Here is a 26319-nt window from a genome sequence, read left to right as displayed (position 1 = left end):
AATCATTTTTAAAGAATATTAAGTTTGTATTTTGAAAACATTGTTGTGAAATTTTCTTACAGCTCCTAGATCCCCTCCCAGATATGTGAAAGCTCTTGCAACTTCGTCAAAAAGCTTAAACGTTTCTTGGCAGGTAATATTAAAGAGTTTTTAGTTTTATTCGAACTATTTTCTTCCAAATTTATAAACATAAAATGTTCTAAGGGCAAAGTGTAACTGAAAGAAAATCTCGATAAAAGTTTGTGAGACGAAGCCTTGTGGAACAAAATCTTGTGGGACGAAACTTCTTTAACTAAAGCTTGTATATGAAATCCTTATAATGACGAAGTGGCTCGTGGACAGAAGAGAAGACGTGCAAAATTTGGAGAGTTCGAACCGTTATGGTTCAAACTTTTCATGTTTGGCGCATTTGATATCTTGTTCAAGAGGCATTATCGTCCCTAAATTACTATTTTATACCAAAGAAATTCAAGCTGCAAAAATAAGATTTTGCCATTTACAGATTTTTCAAGCACAAGATTTTGTATATAAATTTATTTTTATATATGAGATGTTATGTTCACTTATTTTTTGTAGACGCTGAGCTTGGATAAAATGCCAAATACTTCTGACGTTTGCTACGTTAGACTTGTTCTTTGATATTCTATGAACAGTTGTAATTTATTGCTATTCTACGAGAAGCATATCTTTTGTTAAAATTATTTAGGAGTGTAAAAGTTGAATTAGTACATTTTTAAAATAATTTAATATCTCGGATAAATAACAAAGTTAAAGGAATAAATTATCAACTATTTATAATTTAATAACTTGATTTGAAACATTTCTGTTTTTTAAATGCATTTTATACTCTATAAAAATATATGCTAAATTTGAAGAAATAAAGCTCTCAGCTGGTGTGCCAGTGTAAAACAGTTTAGCAGACATAAAATTACATTTATTTAAAAACAGAAGCAAAAACAGAAACAGAAAAAGAGACAAAAGAACACTTTATCAAATAAGAGTTGTTGGTGCAAACCGAGAACAGAATTTGGAATAACCAGCTAATCCAGGGATTCAAACTGAGTACATTGTGAGGCGAAAGGCTGTCTTCCTTGAGAACTGCTCTTGTGCTTGATTAAGTAGAAAAAAAATCTTTAAATTCTTATTGAAATTATATTTAAATGTAAAAATGCTTAAAACTATATCAGCATATCAGAACACTCTTATAAAAATGTCTGCCAAATTGACTTACCGAAATAAAAATCTAGAGACAGATAATAATCAGCTAGAGCAGCGATACCAGAATGAAGTTGAATCACAAGTTTAAATACGATTTTCAAAATCATCAAACAATTTCTGAAAAAGAAAAGCAATTATAGAAAATAATCGTAAAATGATTTGAAAAAAGATCAAAGCATTTTTCGGTAAGCGGAAATGCATAGTAAAAAATAGAGTTTGAATTGACAGTTTCAATCCATCTATCATTGGGTGAAAAACTGAGAAAAACTCTTTTATGAGCTACAGACTTAAATCGTAAAAAAGAAAGCGCAAAAAGTTTGTAAAAAAACTGGAATTTCATGCAGTGCGGAGGTAACGGTTAAAACATAAAAAATTCTATATTCGTCTTCAAGCAGTTTCTTTCTTAATTGTTTTTGTATAGAACATTCCTTTTTTTACTGTGTGCACCTTTGTTTACATTCAATATTTTCTTAATAGGTTCCTATCGATGAAGAAAAGGAATCAAATATTGATGGATTCTACGTCGGCTATAAATTAAGCTCTAGTCCCGATGCCTTCACTTTCGTGCCAGTGGATATACTGCGTAATTCACAGGAACAATCTTATGAGCTTACGAATTTGAATCGGCACTCAGAATACAATGTTATTGTTCAATCATTTAATAAGCGTGGAGCTGGACCTCCTTCTGAAACAGCATCTGTCAGAACGCTGGAATTTGGTAAGGTGCTAATTATATAATTACACTCGAATTAAATAAATACCAGTGCTAATTGTGAAATTTAGTCTAATTTTTAGTTTTGCGATGAAAAATACCGTTTAGCTTGATAAAATATACAGTATCACAGTATACAGTGAGTAATACAGTATAAAATACAATTGTGAATTTTTTTAACATCTATTTTTTTAATTAGCCCAAAGATATTTTTAGTATTTTCATGAAGTGAACCAAGAATCAAGAAATTTAAGACATTTTTGAAACATTTAAAATTTTAAAAAAAGAAATAAAATTTATGTATTTCAACCTCAGTTTTATTGATTAATGCATGAAAATTATCTAAATAATTTCAACGTAATTGATAAAAAAATAAATTCCGTGTTTTTTTTATCATGACAGCATTAATATTTTTTTTCGTTATGAGCAGCGATATTTTACAAAAACATTTACTAAAAAAATTTATAAAAATAATTTATTTGAAAAAGTAGACTTGTCTTAGATACTTTATTCTAAAAAGAAACATATTTTGCAGGAATATAGTTTTATGAAACCTAACTTAGCTTTGTTAAGAAGATTGAAGATTAGAAAAAATAGGCTTAGTAATTTTAGAAAACGAAGTAAATTTTAAAAGTAAAATGTACTATTATCAAGATTTGGTACCAAATAAATCAAATATATTGATGCGTCATTTCTTTCTTATTTGATATATTGCAAATGATGTCTGCATTTTTTTTGCAGATAAACCTTTACCACCTACAATAACAAGCTATTATACAACGTATAATTCCATCAAAATTAATTGGGAACACAGAAGTCTTCCAAATGCTCCAGTAACAGGTACACTTTAAATAGTATATCTGAGTAACGAAAAAACTAAAATAATTAATGTGTTAAACATGGAATTCTACTTTAATATTTCAGAAATATGTTTATATATATATTTATATATAAGTTCAAAATGTAGAGAAAACGAGAAATGGGGGAAAAAGGGGGGAAAAAGAGAAAAATAATAATGAAAATAAAAGTAACAAAAATTGGAGGTAAAAAAAAATTCCGAAAAAAGGACAAAGAATTTTATAATTGTTTAAAAAATCCGGAAAATAAAAGATAAAATCATGAGATATAATCGTGTGAGTTGATGAATTCAGCAACAGCTTAAACCCCTTTAATTACGCCACTGATAGAATTGAAACGAAATGATAAAAAAAAAAATTTAATTTACACCTTTCATAAAAGTGAAGAATCGAATAACTAATGGTTCTAAATCACGAAGTGACCGAAGTAGCATCAGAAACAAAATTGCACAGATTGCTATAATACATTTTGAAAATTGAAATTGTTATATCATCAGTGGTGATATCATCGTAGATCTAAAGATGTAAAATTAGTCACCTTTTCTCGGATGTCACTGCAGTGATTGTTCAAAAAAATATTTGCCTAAGAAGCTGAGCCAAACAGACAGGAAACTACATTAACTTCAAGAAAGCAATGGAATGACATACAAGTTAGAAATCAGTTTCCTCAAATAACAGAGAAACTCATCAAAAATAGAGTTTTTTTCCACAGAAATACGAAATACTCTTCAAATATTTCTGAATGCTCAAAATTGAGAGTCGTGTTACTTTCTAAACTTTTCTTTGATGTAAATCTCAGAAAACGGTACAATTTGTTAGGAATCGAAATATTTTTAAGCTTTCCTTGGCATTTCAGGAAGGCGAATAAACTATTTTAACCACAACTTATAAAAAGTTGAGACTTCAATATTTTAATCAGTCAACTTAATATTTTGTTGCAAACGTTTCCTTCAAAAATTCGAAAATTAATTTTAAAAAATTTATAATTTCTGATGGCTTTCACTGATAATTAGTTCAAAACTTTCCAAGTATGCAAATATTTTGACTTTTAAGAACTATGCAAAAGATAGTTCAACTTTTAAATAGTTGGGCATCCGGAAAACTTACATATACAAATATTTCATTAACTTATTTTTGAATTTTCGGGGTGATCTAAACAATGTATTGTTTCCTTAATATATCAAAAGTTATTACAGACGAATAACACTCTAATTGCGTTGTAATGTAAATTTGTCTGAACATACTATATCCTACTGTTACTTATTTTAAAGTTCAAATTTGGGAAGCATAATTTTTTAACCATGTATTAAAACCTTCTTAATATATATGCATTGTTTTCTAAGTAATAATGATTTATAAATTTAACTATTCGAAATGAAGTTTCCTGAATGAGAACTTTTTTAATGAAATAAAGACTAAAATTTTAAAATGAGATGAATTACATTTTTGTGTAGTTAAGAAGAAAAAAAATAGATTTTCTTGTAACAACAGATACTTCTTGAAAAATTAGTTAATTAGACCTGAACAGAATGAAATTTGGAAGTGGATTTCTTATGATTTGATGTAATTATTTACTTTTAGGAAGGATTTTTTTTCGGAAAAAATGCTGATCCGTTTTACTTTATTTATTTGTTTATTTTTTATTCCCGAGATAATTTTAGCTCGTTTCGTAACAAAGTTTTCTTATGCAATTCGTTTTTTCTTTTTTTAATTTTGAGCAAAGAAAAGATTTGAATTAAAAGAATCATGTCATTGTTGTTGTCTTATGCCATTTGTCAATACTGACAAGCCTATTTTAACGCAGGCAGGTGCATTTCTTCTTTTTCTTAAGTGGCGCCATCTATGGCTAAAAATCTGATTCCTACCACACACATTCGTCCCAGCCCACATTTACACACCATCCGTCCATCCGTAATTTTAACCTGCACCAGAGTACGATAAATCTTCCATCCAGGACTTCCAAAAGTATTGATTTGTTATACGTATTTAGAGGACTTGGAGACCCCAGCAGATTTAACTTGCATCAGTCGCAATAGTATATGCATTTGTCCAATGCTCAACCAACCAATCTATCACTGACAAGAATCATAAAGTTGGAACATTTTGTTTAAAAGTAAATCTTAAACTACAAAAAAAGTAAATATGAAAAAAAAATAATAATAATTAAAAATTATGAATTCATCAGGTCAATGGTAACAACTACATTAATTAATTTAAATGTAAAAACAAATAAAAAGTATCAAACATGAGTAAAAATGAGTGAAAAATATTTTGAAGTGATGATGATTTCTATTGATACGTTCATAAGCTAACGAATATTAGTAAATTTCACAGATTTCTGTAACCAGCATTCAAAATTCCCTAGCGACAAATTTCTTATTTTATTATACGTTAATATTTCAGACAGATTATTTTAAATAGATAACGGAAAAAGCTTAAGAAAAATAATAACAGAGTTATTACAATTGTAAATAACATACTGGGAAATGTAAAAAAAAAAAAACTCTGTGCATCGGCCTCGGGTGAACTTAGAGCTTGACCAATCAAGACAAAAAATGTCCTTTTATTAAATGCATTCGAAAACATAATTAAGTAAAACTACTGAGATCTCTCGGTTACTGTGAGTAAAACTCAATTTTCAAGAAACAAAGGCTACTTTTTAATCATCGAAACGTGTTCCTTACAATAAAATCATACTATACGTTTTGTTCATTTTGGTGTACACATATCCAGACAAAAATGAAGAGTGTAAGTTGAAAATTGAAATCACTTTTCATCGTTTGTTGCAGCGTTTTTTTCATCGTTTGTTGCAGCAAATATCCTTAAAATCCCATTTTACACGTAGAAAAAATTCTGGAAAGACTTACCGTACTGCATAGTAATAACAATTCTGGTATGAAAATCCATAATTCTGGTTGATAAAACTAAAATATACAGTATTTAAAAAATATATTTGGACATTTTATCAGTTTATAAAGGTTTACCGGGAATTCTGGTTTTTAAAATTAAAGTTCTTATTACCACACATTTTGTAAGAAAAATATAACTGAAGTAAAAACTTAACCGGATAAATGGATTTTATGCTGTACTCTGAGGTGTTATGATAAAACTTTCTAGATTCAACCACATTGACCAGTTTTTATCCCCTATTCTAAAATTATATTTTATTGTTAGCTTTACAAAAATGACTGCCAATGCACTTCGCTAAAAATTACCGATTATTTTTATATTTCCATAAAGTCAGAAAAATGATAAATTTTACCGTTTTCTGCTAGTTTTGATCATAATATTTTTCTCAGTGCATTTATTTTCAGTGAAAATTACTTGTTTATAAGAAAAGAGAACTTTCATCTTTCAACAATTTCATACTTTTTTTATGATAACTGTAATTTCGAGCACTAGCATTCAAATAAAATTATCTGAAATTTCATTTTGATTGTTAAAACGAATAGGAGAATTTTTATGACAACCCTGTGCTCTTTATAGCAGAACATAAGTTTTTACGGGCCCTAAAATAAAGTCATATTTTAACCCGTTGCGAAATTTCAAAGAGCCTAACTCTTTTAAAACTATTCAAAAACAAAACATAAAAAAATATCATTTAATATTAAAAGTTGAGTAAAATGTTACGTAAAAGCAAATATGCATTTTCAGCAAAACTAAGTTTGCTGCAAAAGAAAGTCGCACTCTTAATGATCTTATGTTGAGAGAAATGATGTAAATTTGCGTGAGTTTCAAAAAAGAAATGAATTCATTTAATTTTCTTCCTCTAGAAACAAGGAAAGAATATTTCAACATTTCCCTAAATTGAGTTTCAGAATGAAACATTATAACCATGCATCAAAAATTATTGAAGCAGAAACAGTATGATTTTATTTAAAAAATGTCAGTGGCTTTGGAACTAATTCTCTTATACTTCAACATTCTGTGTTCTATTTTTGTTTAAGTGCAGTTTCTCTAGCTGGAACGGGGTCTTTTAGAATTATATTTATTATTCTAATTCTGTATTTTGGATAAAACATCTGTGAGGTACATCAATTTTCCTTTGGAGCATTTTATATTCTAATATGAAATTACTTTTATTCAGCTGAATACGATTTAATTTAATGCGAAACGTTCTTTATAAATAATTCCTGTTTTGTGCAATTTCTTTTTTTATGTTGAAACTCGAGGTATTTTATGAATAAGAGAATAAAAGCCGCACTTATTCAAATTTAAATTTAGTTTATGGAGTATATATTTTCTTTACAAAATAAATTTACTTTTTAGTTATTAATAAATATAAGTATGCGTTTGAAAGCCAAGATAAAAATTTCAAACATATCAAATATGAGTTTTAAAGCTTAAATAAATAAAAATATTTAAGGAACATAGAAATGTTTAATTATTAATTTCCAACTGTAAAATATATTTTCAATTAAAAAGCGATTCTAAGCACTTTTAAATTAATTTTAAATAAAAATATATGATTTTAAATTTAAAATTTCGGAGCTGTATAAAAAAAAGAATAATACATATTTTAAAGAGTTTAATGTACAATAATTATTTATGCATTATAAAATATTTGCTGAGGCCTGAAAGTTTTAGATTTTATTAAAAACAAAACAATTTTCAGTTATTTCAATTTACACTACAAGAGTTATCATTTCATAATTACTTCAACAAAGGGTATTAAAATATAAAAGTAAAATTATGTTTCTCACATTTTTAAAATCTACCTAATCTAATCTAACCTAATAAATCTAGTCTTTTTTTAATTTTCTACCTAAATCTTTTCCGCATATTTCTATAACAATTCAGAAATTCAGAAACTTGTTTATTTTAACATTTTATTTGTATTGTACCTTATCATTAGTAGTTTAAATAAATTTCGAAACTTTAGTTTGGAGTAAATTAAGCAATTTTTATATATAAAAGAAATCACATTGTAAGTAGTTACATGCGAAGAAGATTTATCCTAGACATTACAAACTACTATAGTACAAAAAAACTGTGTCATATTTACTTTGCTTTGCTTGCATCAATATTTGCAACAATGTAGAAATATTTGCTTTTGCGGGCAACATTGAAATGCTAGGTCTCCTAAAATTAACGGACGTTTTTAAAAATCAATTAACTGAAAACCGTATACTTTCCTTTGTTCTGTTTCAAAAATGGTGTACTTTATTTTATCCGAACTGTACTTCATAACAAGTTTCAAAATAAGTTATAAGTTTATTCAATAGATAGCTCTGCTATCAGAGAAAAACTAGGAATAATATTTTCTACTGCGTGCGAAACCATTCTAACTGAAATATTTGCACGGGTGTCTCCATCACATGGCTGTTGCAGATGGTTATTGCTTTGAAAATAAAATTTTATATCTTTATTTTCTATATAAATTAAAAACGCCTTTGTAGATAATTCTAAAATTTGAGAGGAATTAATTTCACGTCTTATTCAAACTAAGTAAATTACACATTTCTATTTCCGTTTTACACTAATTTATATTTCGAATCAACCCCAAAACGTTTATTTTTCTGGTCCTCCAGTATTTAATACATCAGTTCTGTTACTATAAATAATGTTTTATTATCATTGCCAATAGTAAATATACCAAAATAGAAGTGAAAAGCAATGATATTTTTAATATTAAAATGATATTTGAAGGACAAAATATGATAAGGATCTGGCGAATCATCATGAGTATTTATCACAGTTGAAAAATGATTAAAACGTCAAAATCAGGTAAGATAGGCAGAGGAATTATATAAGCAGATAAATTAGGAGCATGGATTGATTAGACAAAATAAGCTGTATTAAACAAGCAAAGTCTGTAAATATTTGACATAGATAATACTTCGTCAGATTTTATATTTATCCTTCTGTATACTTTGGTAGTTTTACTTTTAGTGTGTATTCTCAGAAATTTAAATAAATAAAGTGAAATCTATACAGATTACAGTTTATAGTTTGCAGTTTAAAGATTACAGATTTGCAAATTACAGTTTAAAGTTTATAGTTTAGTCTGTAGAGATAAATGTGAACCATTTTTGTGCTATAAATTGAATAGTGTGATTAAGTAATTTAATAATTTTTCAGGGTTTGTCTTATATTACAAAGCTGATGGAGCTGATTGGCAAGAAACTCATATTCCTGGTAAAAAGACCCTATATACATTGCACGACTTACTGTGTGGAACGAAATATTACTGCTTTTTGGTAGCCACAAACAGTGCTGGAAAGGGAAACAGCAGTGAAACAATATCGACTAAAACAACTGGAAGCGGTAGGTACTTTGTCAACTAAATTCGTTTCCTTATTTTTTCTCCCTATTAGTGAGTTTGAGTTTCAACCTTATTAATGATTTTAAGATAATAATGGTAACTGCTTACACTAAGTTACAAAATTTATGATTGAAGTGAAGATTATGGTGATAATAACCAAGCCTCCGCACCGTGCTTTTCAACTACACAAACCTGTATGGATACTTCCCTCTCTGCGATCACCAGCAATAGTAAATTATAATTGACCCCAACCCACTAAGACATGATTTGAAAATGGACATACTGTCACGCGAACGACAGTCTTGTGACTCTGCGACAAATATTAAACCCACCACATCAACTAGGCGAGAACTAGAAATTGGAGTTAATCAAATGTACAAAATATTTCATTAAATTTAGAAGTTCATAATCTCACAAATTATGTTTATGGTTTTCAGATTTATTACCAAAATGCTATACAGCAACATAGATATTGCTAAAAAAATAATGCAGCAAATTTTTCTTTAAATTGGTAAGAAAATAGTTTTGGGATGCATTTATTTTTATGCACAGTGCGCCAAAAACACGAACCACCCTGAATGATTTTGATCTATTGATTGAATCGATCCTCACGCTTTGAACCATTAAGAGTGACTCCTAAAACCTAAAGATCCGATCATTACATCAAAAGTTATTTTTTGCTTTCCATTTTTAATTTAATTTAATTTTTTAGGTGCACTAAATATGATTTTTTAAGCGATTTTCTCCAAAAAAAGTTTTTTTAATTTGAGATATTTCAGAAATATTTGTAATAGTTTAATGGTCATTTTAATATAAATTTGATATAGATAGTGTTATAGATAAATTAACAATTATACAATTCCTATAATTTAGGGATTAAAAGAAACGAAAATTTTAAATTACTGAAATGAATAAATAAACTTATGGACACTTTTAAACGGTTTAATACCAATATTTTTTTCCTTTCCTTCAAATATTAGTTACTTGTTTGCTACTTGAAGTGTTTATTCTGTAGGTCTTTTTGAAAGCTAATTGTACAAAAATACCTAAGTTAATAAATTCAATCATTATATAAAGTATGCACTTCCTCTATATGCTGGAAAATTTATTTTTATCATGTCATTGTTTCAATCAACACGCATACCGATCCTTTCCAAAGAATATGCTGCCTTTTTTCCAAAATAAAAAAAAAAAAAGAATTGTCGTGTTTATGGTTTAGTAAAAAATATGCAAGAAAGAGCCGTACAATAAATTTACTAGTTTGTAAAGCTGTTTATGTTAAAATAAATTTCCCAAGTCTTTGAAAATGAATACTAACTTAAATTTTTTAAGTAAATTAAAAAACGATCAATATTTTATTAGAATAAATAATTGTGTACAGTTTCATAATATCTTTTATATTTTAGGGATTAGGATATATTTTGGACTTAGCAACTGAAAATTAAGCAACTGAAAATTAAGCATATAATTAAAATATGCGTGTCGACGGAAAGTACATTATCTATGCTGAAACAATGTTTTTAAACGATAGTTAAACATCATTAATATTTTCTGTTTCAGCCCCCTTAGCACCAGATAAGAGATTGCTGATCTCTGTTAATTCAAGTACAATCACAATCAATCTCAACAGCTGGCATAATGGCGGATGCCCAATCAGATTTTATGTTATCCAATACAAAGTCAGTGGACACAATGAATGGACATTAGTCAGCAATAACATTGTACCTGAGCAACAGACAGTAACAATAACAGATTTAATACCTGGTACATGGTATTCTCTCTTAATGACTTCCAGAAATGATGCAGGATCAACGGATGCTGAATACGTTTTTGCAACACTGACATCAACAGGAGGTGAGTGTTTTAAGCCTTTTTTAATCGAGAATTATTTAATTACTACCCAGAAAGCAATGTTCATTTAATTTTAATGCCAGAGACAACGTTTATCACAAAGCATGTCATAGTTTATAAATGTTCAGCAAATAAACCATGCAAGCTTGAAGTAATGCTAAACTTAACTATGCTACTTCTATGCTTCTCACTAAGCTGGCATAAACAACCCTTGTCTATTAAGATTAAATCTGCCTTTACAAAACAAGATTAGAGTTACCTCTTGAAATCGAGGATGATTCACAAGTCAAGAGAAGACTGCGTTTTCAAACAGAGGATAAAGTCATCTTCTCAAGGTTTGTTTTAGATTTTATGACCATCACTGAAACAAGGACTTTTTAATATCTTTTTTTAAACTGTGAAAGTTTCTGTAACTGTTAAAGCTGTGAAAAGGGAAGATTAGCCTGATCGTCAAACAAAATGTTGTAATTTAGAGCCTGGACAAAAGCCTGGCTAGAATGAAAAAAGCCAAATAAGTAAATAAATAAGTAAATTTTCAATAAAAGCTAAAAAAAATGAGATTCTTTTTCCATGTTCTTATTAATTTTTTAAAGAAATAAGCTTTTTTTACTAATATTTCAACTAAGCTTAAAATAAGGTAAATTAGTCAACTTTGGTGTGCCAATCAAATTAAAATGAAAATACATAAAAATGAAAATAATTCTTGCTATCTGGGAGTAAGCATAGTGATCACATAATTTTCGCGTATAATGTAATTATTTAAATTTAGAAAGTTTCTAATTAATACAAATCCTTCATTTAGTTTTTCTTAAAATCCTGAATTATGTCTATCCTTTAGAATATCCGCCACGTCCATCTGAGATAAGTGATGCAACAGGTTCATTTTACCGTCACCTCACTATCACTGTACCTGTAGTGAGTTCTGTGATTGTTTTGATATTAGTGATCTGCGTTGTTTGTGTAGGCACCAAAAGAAGAACACCCGGATGTAGACCGCGAACACCAGATGGTAATTATAGCATACGATCGTTAATTTCAATGTTTTAATTCAAAAAAAAATTCAATGAGCAAATGAAGATAAAATATTGTATGGATTACAAGCAAAAGAAGAATTATGGTTTCCTATATTATTTTCATAGAAATTTCAGATTTTTGAAGCATATATGAGGCATAACATCCTATTTATTTTTTACACCAAAACAAGCGTTTCGTAAATTCAAAAATGAAGTTGTAACACTGAGGAAAGAAGAGTATGGTCAAAATTACCACGGTATGCTAAACGTTGCCGTGCTTCTGGTTCTATGGGAATACCGAAAATTTCTTTAATTTTCACCAAAGAGTTTTCGTAAGGATTTTAATGAAATAAACAATACAATAGTGCTTTATCATATATGATAAAAATTGTTAAGTTTGGCAAATTTCTGTCAATTTATAATGTTACTTTGAGCTCGGCATAGAAACGATCGATAAAATTTGCTTTAAAGTTTTGCATTTTTAACTGAATACGTTGTAATAAGAACTATGATTTCTACCATGTGAACGAAAAATTTTCCATACCAAAACCCGAATATTTTAATTTTATTTGCCAAATGATGTTTCTTTTTCTAGCTAAAATTGTCATTAACTCATAGTATAGTAATTTCCCTTGCAAAAATACAATAAAATATTTCAAATTTTTTTTCATATAATCCTTTTTTGAAAAAAAAAATAAAAACAGAATTAATAAGCAAAATGCTGTTCCCTTAAAGCAAAGTAAAAAGTTAATGATGATAAAAACTGCTTAATTGTTCTAATTACCTGCTGTATTATTTTATCAGGAATATTGTTCACCTTTTAGAGATCCCATAAAAGAGCTTAATGAAGCATATTTGATAATTCCTGAAATTGAAAATTATTATTTATTATAGATTTAAATTTTACTGTTCTCAATGAAATATTCTTCATTATTATAAAATTTTTTTGGTGAAAAAATTAAATAAATTAAACTACACATTGTTCAAAATCAATAACTTATTTCAATTATTTTAAATTAAATAAAACATTAGGTATTATGATTGTTTGAGTTGAATGCTGTGCATAAGAAAGAGGAAAATTATTTTTTTAGAAACTAAAAAAGTGAAATAAATCTTTTTTTTAGATTTTTTTTATTGAAATATTTTCAAATAAATAATTCTCATAATCTAAGTTTATGGCAACAAATAGCAGTAGTGTTCATCATTAATCAATGGAGAAAATCATTAATCAATGGAGGCCTGTTCACATGTGCCCCTATTGGGGGCACATGTGAACAGGCCTGGGGCACATATGAACAAGATTAAAAACACAAAGCAATCATCATATTTCAAAGAAAAAAAATCTTTAATATAACAGATATAGATATGCATTATACTGAGGTGGTTGTAGCTTACTATGTGAATTTAAATTGTACAACAGTACTGTCAATAAAAAAATAATTTTTTAGCTGTACAATAATTTTTCCGTAATTGGGTTTTTCGCAACTTCATGTTCCACGGGTGTTGTAATGGGCCTTTTTCTTTCTTCTCTAATACTCTTTCATGCTTTTTTTTCTTTTTTTCTATCTTTTCATTTGCAGCTTTAGCAATTCTATTTTCTCAGGTGTATCAGTTAATATGCGTGATGCGCGATCAACCATTTAATAAAACAAAACTTTTTTAAAGGAAAAATTAATAAATTAATTATGGAAAATTAAATAATGACAATTTTAAATGCATACATATTTTTTAAACTGATAATATCATGAGAATAATAATCTTAATACTATGTAGGGGCACATGTGAACTGTTCNCGTAATATGTAAGTTATCCTTACATGCCATTTAATATAAACTAAGAACTTAGCTGAAACAATCAAAACGTGACTGTGGATTATGTTTTCTTTCATAATTTTACTATTTTTATTATCGTAAAAAATTTATAAAAAGTAAAAACAAATTTTTTTATTAGATTTCGTTATTTGTCTTCTAAATTCTTGTTGTAAAATAATCTGTAACTGAAAACTTCTTTGAGACATAACGCTTTAAGAATGGGACATATGGAACATATAGTTTTAAGAATTCGGAATGCCTCAAAATACTCCGAAAAGTTTTGCTTTTGAAAGAGAAAAAAAATAACTGTAGAATTATTTTCAAATTTTTCTTTTATTATTTTAAACAAATTAAAAAGTAGCCAAAAATATTTTACATTGCACAGTTTTCTGTAACAATTTTTTATTGTTTGAGCAAGTTATTTTTTAACTGTCACATTTTTTCTGCATTTTCTGTGCATAATAAGCCAGTGGCTCGATACGCAGAAACAGAAACAGCGTATGGAAGAAAAATTGTTTTTTTTTTCAAACTTACCCTTTCGTAAAACAGAAGATGTTAGCAACTGTGCAGTTAAATGTTTACAGTGTTCAATGTAATTATAAGATACTATCTGCTTATTTAGCATATATTTTATCATTAATCGGTGATTTGCAAAATGCTTTAAGATTGGTCGACCTCGGAACTCATCAGATCATGGGTTAAAGCTCCCTTATCGTTGTGCTAACCATCGGTTGATACTTTGACTAATGCATGTTTCACAAATCCTAAATGGATTTCACTATAAATATTGCTCTGAAGTCAAAAGTTCCTCAATGTTGGATCCGGTAATTACATTTTCTTTTGCAGTGGTTTCAAAATTATAAGGCTATGGAGTTAAATATTAGGAGTAATAAATCGATATGAATTAGCTGTGCAAATTAATTACTCATGCCCAATTGTGTTAAAATCAGGCAATATAAGTACTTGCTTGCATGCTAATTGCTTTCATAAATATGAAGTTTTTTCTTATTGGTAGTGATATTTCTTAGATTTCTTTATTTGAACTGCATTAATTATATTATTAAAACTACATAGTGTTTGGTATAGTCTCATTTTATGGCTTAATTTTAGGCAGAAAAAGAAGAATGTATCTATACAACGCCAGCAATATATCTCTCAACGTATGAGCACGCAGGTAAGAATGTGTGATTTCTTTTAATAATTATTTAACTTTATTAAACTCCTAAGCATTGAAAATAACATATTTAGTACTTAAAGTGACGATAAAAGAAATAGTGATAAAGTGAGGCTAAAAGTAAGCAACTGTTTATCAACAAGTTAAAATTTTTATCTGCTCTATAGATTTATAGATGCATAGTCTTTTGAGATTTAAAAATGCAAGTTAACTACCCAGAACTTCACATAATTTATATTAATTTATCGACAATGATAAGATTTAATGTAACTAAATTATATGGATGTTAGAAAATAGGTTTTTTACTGATAAGATAAGAGTACAACTCTTATTTTATCTCGATAATGATTAGATTTAGTATAACTTATTGTTATGGTTGCTTGGTAATAAGCTACTTACTTAACAGATAATGGTTTAAAGTATGGTAAACTGATTTCGTAAGTTAATGCATATAAAATAAAAAGGAATAAAGATTTTTTAACCCTTCTACAATTCCTGTTCGTCGTATAATGCTCAATGATACTTAAGAATTTTAATAGTTCTAAGGATTCGTATTTTAATTGTCATTGATCATGTTTATTCTTTGTTGTGTAGAGTTAGAACTACGAACGCATAGAGAGCTAGCAATTTATGAGGTACCTGACAGAGGGAGGTTTATAATGGATGGAGAAAAATTATGGAGAGGTTCCGGAGATGGGTAAGTCAATAGCTTCTCGTTACTATTAGTTACTATTACTTACTGTTCGTTACTCTTTGCAATTACTATTAAATTAACAACTTTAAATTTTTAGAAGGAAAAAAAATTGGAAAAAATATCAATTTTTTGCAAAAATTCTCGCTTGTTCAAATTTAAAATCTAACTTATTAAAATTTATGATTTATGAAGGTCAGTTAACTTACATATTTTATTATATCATGTATCTCCTAAGGGCAACAATATTATATTTATGAATTTGGAAATACGAATTCCCTTGTAAAAGAAAACTGAAAATAGATTTCCAGAGTTTAACTTTCTTTTGGAAGGACTATAACGATTATCTAACAAATTTATTTATTCGATTGTTTTGATATTTAGAGAAAAAAAGTTCCATTGACCAAAAATACTATTTTTTTACTGTAAATAACTTTTACTTTCAAAAAACGCCTTCAATGGTTATTTTTCGAGGGCTCCGTAGTCACATGAAATGAGACTTTTTCTCAAAACTGTGCTATTATTGTAACTGCTGTGAGTTTGCAACAGTTGCTCAGGGTGCTATCTATGCTTAATATAAAAATAGTGCAAAACGTCTATATGGATAAAAGCCACAGTTGCGTGAAAATGAATAGCGTTTGTAGTCTAATTTTTTTAATATTCAAAATCTTACTCCAAATCTGCATTATCTATGCTCATAATAATTTGCAAAAACTAAGATGAGTACAGTGATTTTGATAACTCTCATGAAGGTGGGAAAATGTATTCGAATTGTCTATTTAAAAAAAGGTTATTAACTTCTAAAATATTTAAATTACACTCTATAACGAAAAAATCGACGCACCAAGAAGCAATCATCCGATTGCTTTGAAATTTCGTATGCATGTATGTTTTGAACAGATATGCCTGGAATTTTGCCAACTGCGGACGTATAGTCCTTAGCGACGAATTCCGCTTCCAACTGCGTGCTGACGATCATCGAAGACGTGCTTGGAGACGCAGAGGGCAGAGGGGGAATTCTGCCTTCACTATTGCACGCCACACGGCCCTCAACAAGGCATTATGGTCTGGGGTGCCATTTCCATTGACAGCCGAACCCCTTTGGTTGTCATTAGAGGTACACTTACTAAACAGCGGTACGTCGACGACATCCTAAGACCTGTTTTGCTACCGTTCCTTTTGCAGAGCCCTGGGCTCATTTTTCTGGAGGACAATGCCAGACCACATACGGCACGTGTTGCTATGAACTGTCTGCAAGCTTACCAAACTCTTCCTTGGCCTGCCAGATCACCAGATCTCTCTCCCATCGAGCATGTCTGGGATATGATGGGAAGGCGATTGCATCTGGCACGGAATGTTGATGAAATCGTTCGACAATTGGATCGAATTTGGCAGGAAATACCGCAAGAGACCATCCGGGATCTTTATCGGTCTATGCCACACCGTGTGGCAGCTTGAATCCAGGCTAGAGGCGGGTAATCACCTTATTGAACTTGTTACTGTAACTCTGCAATAAATTATTCACATGCTCCGAAATTTCAATCATTTACTATTCTGTATATAGTCTTCCTATCCACCAATTTTCGTTTTAATCGGACAACTCCTTCTTTGTGCGTCGATTTTTTTGTTATAGAGCGTATTTGCCTGCTCTAAAGTCCAGATAATTCTTTATTGTTATATGGTAAATGTAACACAAAATAAAATTATAGCTTTGTTTCAAGTGTAAGGAGCATAAACTGTGACTTTTTAATTTCCCTTGTCCTTTCTATTTTCCTTGGATTCGAAAAGCCATGTTAAAGCCTTAAATAATGGGATTGATGAAAGAAATTGCATCTTTTTCGTTATTTTGGCTATCGCTACACACTTTTTATGCTATATTTCTGTAATATCAAATCATTTGCGTATGTTTTTTTTATCAACCAGAGGAGTTTTCAGACAAATCTTCATTCATCTGGGAGGACACGCGAGGGTCATTTCATGACCCCATACATTCTATATGTTCTGATTCTAAAAACATTCTAGACCCCTGTTCATCCTTTTTTATTAGTAGCAGTAGTTTCCATCTGTATATGCCTTTTGTGAATATTTAGAAAGTATTTGCGGGTATTTTTGCTTTCTCAATAGAAGTTTTTATTAGTTACTGGGGGTCATAGAATGTCCCTCAGTTTCAGTGACCCTGCACATTTTGCTTCTTGCGTCAGCCAAGTTGAGTGCATTATTTATCACTCTCAATTAAAGTAATTCCTAATTGTTTACGTGGTAATTTCTGCATAAAATGTCTTTGTATATCAAATTTCTCCAAGAAAACATGATAAAAATCACTATAAACATTCATGTGCGCATTAAAACAAGCATATCAAGTATAATACAATAATTTATATATTATTATTTATTAGATTAAAATTATTTATTTGATTAGTAATTATTATTATTTGTTTATTAGATATTATTTATTAGATTAGTAAATATTATCATGCACTTTAAAATTTTATCACAAAAGGAGTGGTAAAAGGCTTCAAATAGTTACACAATAAATATTTAACGTCTAAGATCCAAGGATGTTATATTTCTAAGAAAAGAATTTAACGTATTTAGCAGCGTATTAACCGAAGTACTAAGCATCTGGAGTCATTCGATGATCCCCTAGCATCTTAACATTCTTCCGGGAGGAGTGAGTCATTCAGGGATAAAAATTTCGCAATTCAAGAACTATTTGCGTTGTACAGAAAAAAAAATTTAGATTCCAAGATTTTCCTTTATTAGCGCATTGTCAATTTACGAAATGATCATGCATTACGAATTAAAATGCGAGTCGATGTTTCGATAAACAGAACTAAGCCAGCATTTCCAGTTAAGTTGATTTGTTCAATCTGTAGATAGAGATATTAAAGCATTAAATAATACATTCAAACAGAAAGGATAAAAACTGCAGAATACATATTATTATAAAAATAAAATTATATTGATGGCAAGTAGAAAATAGCATTACATTTCCGTATAATTGAAGGAAAAGAAAAACAGCTGATTTGGTTTAATTAGCAGTTAGCGTCGAGGATTAAAATGAAAAACAAAATCTGCTAAATTACAAGTTCAACTAAGATGCGAAACAAATTCGGCAATAAAAAATAAGGGTGAAATGTTGCAATTAAAAGATTCTGAAGAAGGAAATTAAAAGAAAACACATGGAAAGAGAGATAAATTAATGATCTTGCCAATCTGTTGCAACTTTGCGTCTACATTTCTCCATCAACTAAACTTTTTTTTTGTATATTTTTTTAAAAATGTTTTTAATAAAAATCAGCACCCCTATCTTTAGTAGTGACTTTTATTAGAAAGCAGCGCTTGATTTTAAAATATCCCATGTCAGTTTACTTTTTGCGAAAATTTCTGGAAGATTTGATAACTTAAATATAATGAGAAAATTATTTTGTTTGTAGAAATTCCAGCACAGAGTCCGATAATGATGATTTGATATTTTCTCTGCACTCAGCTGATGATGTCATTTTAAGAGAAGAAGCGAGAGAGTCTGAAACTGAGTGTGATCGACTATGTGAGTGATAATCAATACGCAAATAAAGTCAATAATTAAATTATTTTAAATTATTTAGGATTACGAATAAAACTATAATTATTTTATTCAAAGTTTAAAACATATACATTAAAGTCAAAGTTGTGTTTTTCTCAATCGAGAGTTAAAGATTTACACTACAGTACAAAATATTAACTCAATAAATGTGGATATTTTTTGGTGTAGCCCTGCCTCAAACAAATGTATCATTATGTATCATTATTATGGACTTACTTTCAAATTATCGATTTTTACCACGATGGAAGCTGATAGATTCCATTAGAGAGAATGATATATATGAAAAATTCTGTTCAGGAAACTTTTGGAGCAGTCATCAAAATATTAGTTATCGGCATCTCCTTAGAATGTTGGCATTCCGCAACATTTACAACACTAACATTCAACATTCACACTGCATTATTTATGCATAACATATTAGCATTTATACTTTAGAATCTAGAATATTGGAAACAAAACTACTTAATTAGATTAAAATTTCCGGATTCTCGGAGATTTGGAAATTTCCGAATCTCCGGAATTATAGAAGTAATACCGTTTTTAAATACATTTTTATCAAAAATAATGTTATGTAGCATTTAAATTTAATTTTTAAATGTTCATGAAATATATATTTTTTGTGATATGAATGTAACTAAATTATATTGCAAGACCCACTCCCACTATTTTCCTTGTTTGATCCTGATTGTCTGCTTTTTTGAATAAGCCGTTATAATACAACCATGCTCAAAGCAGCGTCTAATCCTAAGCCTTTATCTGATTTCATTGAATTTCATGGCGTATTTCAGTGATTTGCATTCATTTGACAGCTTTGTAAGGCTTTCCCTCTGCTCTATTCATACTATAATATCATGATTTATTTGTCCAGATAACCTAACACTCTTCCTTATAGCAAAAGTGGAAGACATAATTATTATTATCAACAGAATTACCACAGAAAAAAAAGGGAATGTGAGATTAAATTCAACAACAATAACTAACAGACTCGCCAACAAACAAAGCATTTTTTGTTGCTCTAATAAAAAAAGACAAATGTATTTAGTCGTCATGCAGTACTAAAATAGTACTATTCTGAGACGACTTCTTATATGGCTGCATTAGGAAAACAATTAATTGAGATCTTCAATGGAGGTCTGGAGAGAATATTTAAGAGAATATTAATATTAGAAGAGTCTTTAATTTAATTTAGATAATAATTGTATATATAGTAATTGTAATACTTCAATTAATTAATTAATTGGAGTATATACTATAATAAAAATTAAATATACTCCAGCTACCGATCACTAAATAGATTTTTTCGACTTTAAAAGCACCCAGACTTTCTGATTTTATCACGGAGAATCGAACCGAAACCGATTAACACTGAGGTTATCGAAGAATATAGACTGTTAATTTTTTTTTCTAGAATAACGGAAAAATAACCGGTAGCAGTCTGTTCATCAAAATAGCAGTAAAGATTAAGGTTAGGAAAATTGCTTACCTTTACGATTTTGCAACCATTTGCAACTTGCATGATTTCTAAACCGTAAAAAATAAAATTTAACTGAGCATTGGAGTTACGTTGTAATTGAGTTGTGTTTTGCCAAATGAACAGTGAAATGTACCTTAGTTAATTAATTTGATGTTATTATCTATCGTGAGAACTAGTAAATACAATACCTTTTTGTATTAAGCAGGTCTCTGGTGCATCCAGTCACGAATTAAAATTTTGTATTTTATTAGTCAAAGGTAGCGAGTCTATTTTATTAGTGCGAGTCTCTGGAAACTCTTCATACGAAGGAATGAAATTCATATGTTGTGTCAATGTTGGGATTCGAACCCGTTCACAAAGCCATGAGCCGGAAATTTGTCCTCACAGCTATGCTATGTGACCAGATGGAAAGAACTAAGCGGCTTCCTCAAATGGGCTTACTTAACGCCGATAAAATTCTAGTTGTTTAACAGTCAACAGTCAATTAACAATTTTTTTCACAGTTATCAATTTTACTACTATGTTTTTATGGCTATTTAACTATTTGGGTAGGATATGGTAAAATAACAATTTAATGTATGGTTATTAGACTATTTTTCAGACAAATCTTTAACAGCGCCCAACCACTTTGATTGAAAAGCAGGCATGAAAGGAAAGAAAAAAAAACACTTTAGAATTGGCAAAGGTAGTCAGATGAAACCGGCTCCGATAGATTAGATGCTATTGTATTTTGAAATTAGAGCTTTATTACACATTTAATAAATGCATGAAAATTTTTAGTAATTAGAATTATACTAAAGATTTTGATTTTAGTTTGAAGTGTTACATTTGCGAAATTTTTCAGGGAAAACCTATGAAGTTCCACGTTGCAAAGAAATGGGTCGTTGGAAAGACGGAGTGTTAGCTCCATCATAATTTCAGAACCAATAAGTAAGTACCAAAAATATAAATAGTATAACTACTACAAGATATCCAAACAAGAACTATAAAAATGAAAAAAAAAACAAAGATCTGCATGATAAGCAAATAAGAGCTACAAATATATTTACAATAAAAACACATTTCTTGTTAAATGCTTAGATAATATACATAAAAGTATAGATAGGTTACAGTCTTGTAAGCAACAACCCATTTCCTCAATTAGTCAGTGCATGGCGAGTATTATCTCTAGTAGTATAACAGCTGTTCGCTTAAAATCGGTCATCTTGAACTCAGCCGTCCAATTTAATGGCATTGGATTTATTTTTCGGGGATTATTTGATATGAAAGAATTATGATATCAAAACCATGACCACTCAAATCTAGACTATAGATTTTTTTTTATTTCCAGTGCAGTAGGCGATACAGACATTATCCTAACGCCGTACAGAAAAAAAAAGAAAAATACAAATACAAAAAAGAGATGAAATTTACAAAATACAAAAATACGAGCAAAACATAAAACACAAAAATTAAATCAAGAATTTAAATTGAACAAAAGGTCTCTGGCCTCCCAGTATCGGTAGTAGATGCAGTTCTTTGCGAGAACTGTACAGTTGAGGATATGTTCAGCATTCATCGTCGCACCACTGCGGCAGAGGGTGCAGGCAGGATTATCCACTATTTTAAGACGGAAAAGATGAGCATATAAGCAATCGTGCTTAGCAGCAAGACGAAAGGCAGCTACAGCACTGCTTCTTGGGCTATCGGGGAGATTCAGGATGTCATTTCTCCACGATTTCTCTTTTGTCCGTTCTTTTAGCATTGATATATGTGTTGTCTTAAGTGCATGATTAATCATTAATGAAGTTGACTTATAGCTAACCAAGTTATTTTGGGGCTTGATTAACAAAGCCACCTTTTTTGACCAGTGCATCAGTTTTTTCCTTGCCGGGGATACCACAGTGGTATGGGATCCATTGTAAGGCAATCGTTTTATATTTTCCCCCATCTCTGTCATTAGAGATCTACATTTCACCATGGACAAAGAGGTAGGGTCTTGAGAGCAGTTGGCAATGGCCAGAATCGCAGCTTGGGAATCCGAGAAGATGACAGCTTGATCGAAGAGAGAAGAACGAGCATTTAAATGGGTTAAAGCTACTTTGATTGCCTCAACTTCACCCTCAAAAGTGGTCTTGGCTATTCCCAAAGACTATAGATATTAAACTACCTTATATAAACGATATTATATAAACGAGATTACACGATAATAGTGGCAAACCGTGATTGAGAGCTTTATAAAAGAAGATCATGTGCGCTGAAACTAATCATTGCGAATTTCAAAACTACAATGTATTTAAAATTCGAATTTTTTGTTCCTTTTAAAACACTCTATAGAGTGTTACAGTTAATAATATAAAATAGAAAAAACACTAATTAAATTCTACGATTAGACAAAATAGCCAACTTAAGATTTCAAACGGATGAAACTTATTAACTTTGGAATTCGGAGAAAGCAAATGTGCTTTCTTAAAAATTGTAACTCTTTTAATGATTTTCTTATCATTTATATAATTAGAAATATAATAAAGAGACTTACGAAAATTTTATTTCAGACACAGCGTTTTAGTTTGTTTTAAATGCTTTTTCCAAATTTATACGAAATCATTATTCTATTTAATGCGTTTAATAGTATAAAATGTGTATTTTTTTAAACTATTTTATTCTTAAGTTCCGCAAATTAGTATAGATTGAAAATATATTTGGATAATTATGATCATTTTTTTAAAATTACTTTATGTTTGAAGGCCACAAATTAGTATAGTTATATATGGGGGCCAATGAGATAATTTTATAAGCCTGAATGTTAGTTATGTTATAGTTTACTTAACACCACCTCACTTCTTTTTTTAATTTATTCTGCAGGTATTACTTGCATTATACACCAGGAGCTTGAAAAACTTATACAAAGCCTGATCAAGAAAAGAAAACGGCTCAATTTGTTAACAACATAGGTCCATCATTTTGTTCTGTTCAAAAGAGTTGAAAATATGAAAGCAATGTAAAATATTTTATTTACGTTGAAACGCTAAGGAGAGAAATTATTAAAGGAAGTGCTGAAATATATAAAAATATCGTGGAGTATTTATTTTTAGGTTGAAGCATCAGGCGGAGGAATTATTCAAAGCATTAAAACAACATGAATGATTTTTTTTTTGTTGAAGCAACAGGCAGGAACTATTGACGAAATTGTTGAAATATATAAAATATCATAAAGAACTTTTTGCTTGTGTTGAAACACCTAACAGATGATTTATTGCAGAAAATGTTGAAATGTATAAAAATATCGCGGAATTTGTTGTATCGCGTTTATGTTGAAACACTAGACGGAGGAATTATTCAGAAAGTGTTGATAAGCATTAAAACAACATGGATGATTTTTTGTTGTTGATACAACAGGCAGGAGCTATTGACGAAATTGTTGAAATATATAAAATATCATAGAGAACTTTTTATTTGTGTTGAAACACCAAGCAAATGATTTATTGAAAAAAATATTGAAATATATAAAAATATCACGGAATTTGTTGTATCGCGTTTATGTTGAAACACTAGACGGTGGAATTGTTGAAGAAATTGTTGAAATATATGAAGATATCGTGGAATATTGTTTTATTTACGTTGAAACATGAAAGTAATTTGTTCTGAATATTGAAATGAGCTGACACTCGGTCTGGAAAGAAGCTTCGCATTTTAGAAAGCTTCCTTTTTTAAGAAAAGTTATGATCAAAAAGGTTCTATTTTTAGTAGAAAAGATTTGTACTTCCTCTTTGTATAAACTTGTTTAATGACAAAACTTTTCAATCCATATGATGATGTTACACTTTTATCTTAAATTTACGTATGTGTACAATAAAAGAATATTGATGTTTTAAGATCTTGGTATTCAATTTTTGAATCAATTTTTTTCTTCACTTGCAGAAAATGCTAGTTATTTAAAAATGAATTATTTTTAATATAAATATGTATAAGAAATATGCCCTTATAGTTAAAGCTGTGTCGCTAAAAAGTTTGTATGGCTCCCAGTTTCGGCTTATAGCCTTACAGCATAACGAAAGTAACCCAATTTGGCTAGATCTGGACTAGACAAATGACGGTTTAACTATTCCTTACTTGACATACTGGCAATTTCAATATATTGAGCCAAAAACACTACGTGTCTTCTAGATGTGATGCTACTCCTCATTGATTTTCCTAAACACAATATGCACAAACAGTATGCACAATTATCATTAAAGACCCATAAGAAATGGCAGCAATATGCTGTACGCGAATCGTAAAATACCAATTCATTCATGCAATTTAAAATAAATCTAGTAACGTGTTCCTGTAAATGTAGCTTGCGGTACATTTTAAACGGAATGAATATCTTACCCATGGTAGTGTTTCTTCTAAAATGCACACACATATTAATTCAAAATGGCAGTTTTTGGACAATACCGAGGATGGTCAGGAATTTATGATTTGAAACTAGATGTTAACTGGTATTCGAATGATACAGATGTCTGGAATAATATTTCAGCTCTAATATGGAATAATATTTCGGGTCTTTCTTCCTTCTTCTGTTCTCTAAATACCAAGAGCATGGTCCAAATGACACTGCACACATTCTCTTTGGAGTGAGTTTCAGGTATTTGTACCTTCTATTTTTTAAGCACCAAACAAATTAATCGAATGATACGGCACACTATTCCCTTAGAATGAGTTTCAAATCTTTGTACCTTCATTATATTTAAACATCAAACGAATTATCTAAATTAAACGGCACACTATCTCCTAGTATTGAGTTTCAGGTATTAGTACCTTCTTCTATATTCTGAGCACCAAATTAATAATTCGAATGCTACGGCACACTCTCTCTATGGAATGAGTTTCAAGAATTTGTACCTTCCTTTATTTTTTAAGCACCAAATGAATTATTCGAATGCTACTGTCACTCTATCTGCTTAGAGTGAGTTTCATGTATTTGTACCTTCCCCTGTTTTCTAAGACGCAAAGGAGTTCACATAAAAGTATGCATAAGCTTTTATACTCCTGATATCATCCTAACAGTATATATTAACAGAAAATATTTAATCATACTGCTAAAATAATGTAATTTTAGTATGGTTAAATTATGTACGTGGTTATAATAAGATTAAAACATGCATGCTAATATAGCATAATATTTAATTATATGGATAAATCAGATAATGCATATTATATTGTGAACACTAATAAGTAAAAAACTTCTAAATTTCACATTATTGAAGAAAAGGAATTTGTAGTCATAGCTAATAGAAGCAATTTGGGCTTTCAAATTTAAGTGGCATACCATTAGGAAAAACGTGACATTGATTGAAAAATAAAGAAATGCTATTTTGATGTTGTTAACTGCCGTAAAAGTTCTCACCTAAATTACCTCTTTAAATACACATGAATTATTCATCGCACACATTTCTGAAGCCTTTAATGACATGGACGACTAATTTGAATCTTCAAACCAGAATTACCTTTTTTTCATTTGATTTAAGTGTTAGAATGCTTTTAGTCATGAGTGTTTCTCAAATAAGGCTAAATTTGTACCATTAACGCAAATTAAGGGAGTACACTACTTTTAAGACACAATTTTATCCAATCATTTTAAAATTAAAATAGCTTTTTTGCTTGGTTTGATAAAACTAATGAATTATATATTGATCATATTAA

General features: G+C 29.4%; 1 protein-coding gene across 1 annotated transcript in view; it reads left to right on the top strand.

Annotated features, from left to right (window-relative positions):
- LOC107448720 (cell adhesion molecule Dscam1-like) overlaps positions 1–24506 on the top strand; it is a 92864-nt gene extending 68358 nt beyond the window's left edge. The window contains exons 16-27 of the mRNA XM_043050148.2: positions 63–133; positions 1696–1936; positions 2672–2770; positions 8869–9054; positions 10613–10906; positions 11742–11931; positions 13497–13521; positions 14838–14901; positions 15496–15598; positions 19030–19142; positions 21497–21582; positions 23497–24506. Coding sequence (XP_042906082.2) covers positions 63–133; positions 1696–1936; positions 2672–2770; positions 8869–9054; positions 10613–10906; positions 11742–11931; positions 13497–13521; positions 14838–14901; positions 15496–15598; positions 19030–19142; positions 21497–21567 — 1457 coding nt within the window. The 3' untranslated portion in view covers positions 21568–21582; positions 23497–24506. The remainder of the gene's footprint in view (positions 1–62; positions 134–1695; positions 1937–2671; positions 2771–8868; positions 9055–10612; positions 10907–11741; positions 11932–13496; positions 13522–14837; positions 14902–15495; positions 15599–19029; positions 19143–21496; positions 21583–23496) is intronic.
- The last annotated feature ends 1813 nt before the right edge of the window (positions 24507–26319 follow it).

This window comes from Parasteatoda tepidariorum, chromosome 8, assembly GCF_043381705.1.
Source record: "Parasteatoda tepidariorum isolate YZ-2023 chromosome 8, CAS_Ptep_4.0, whole genome shotgun sequence".
NCBI lineage: Eukaryota > Metazoa > Arthropoda > Arachnida > Araneae > Theridiidae > Parasteatoda > Parasteatoda tepidariorum.
This window is presented reverse-complemented; position numbering and strand designations above follow the sequence as displayed.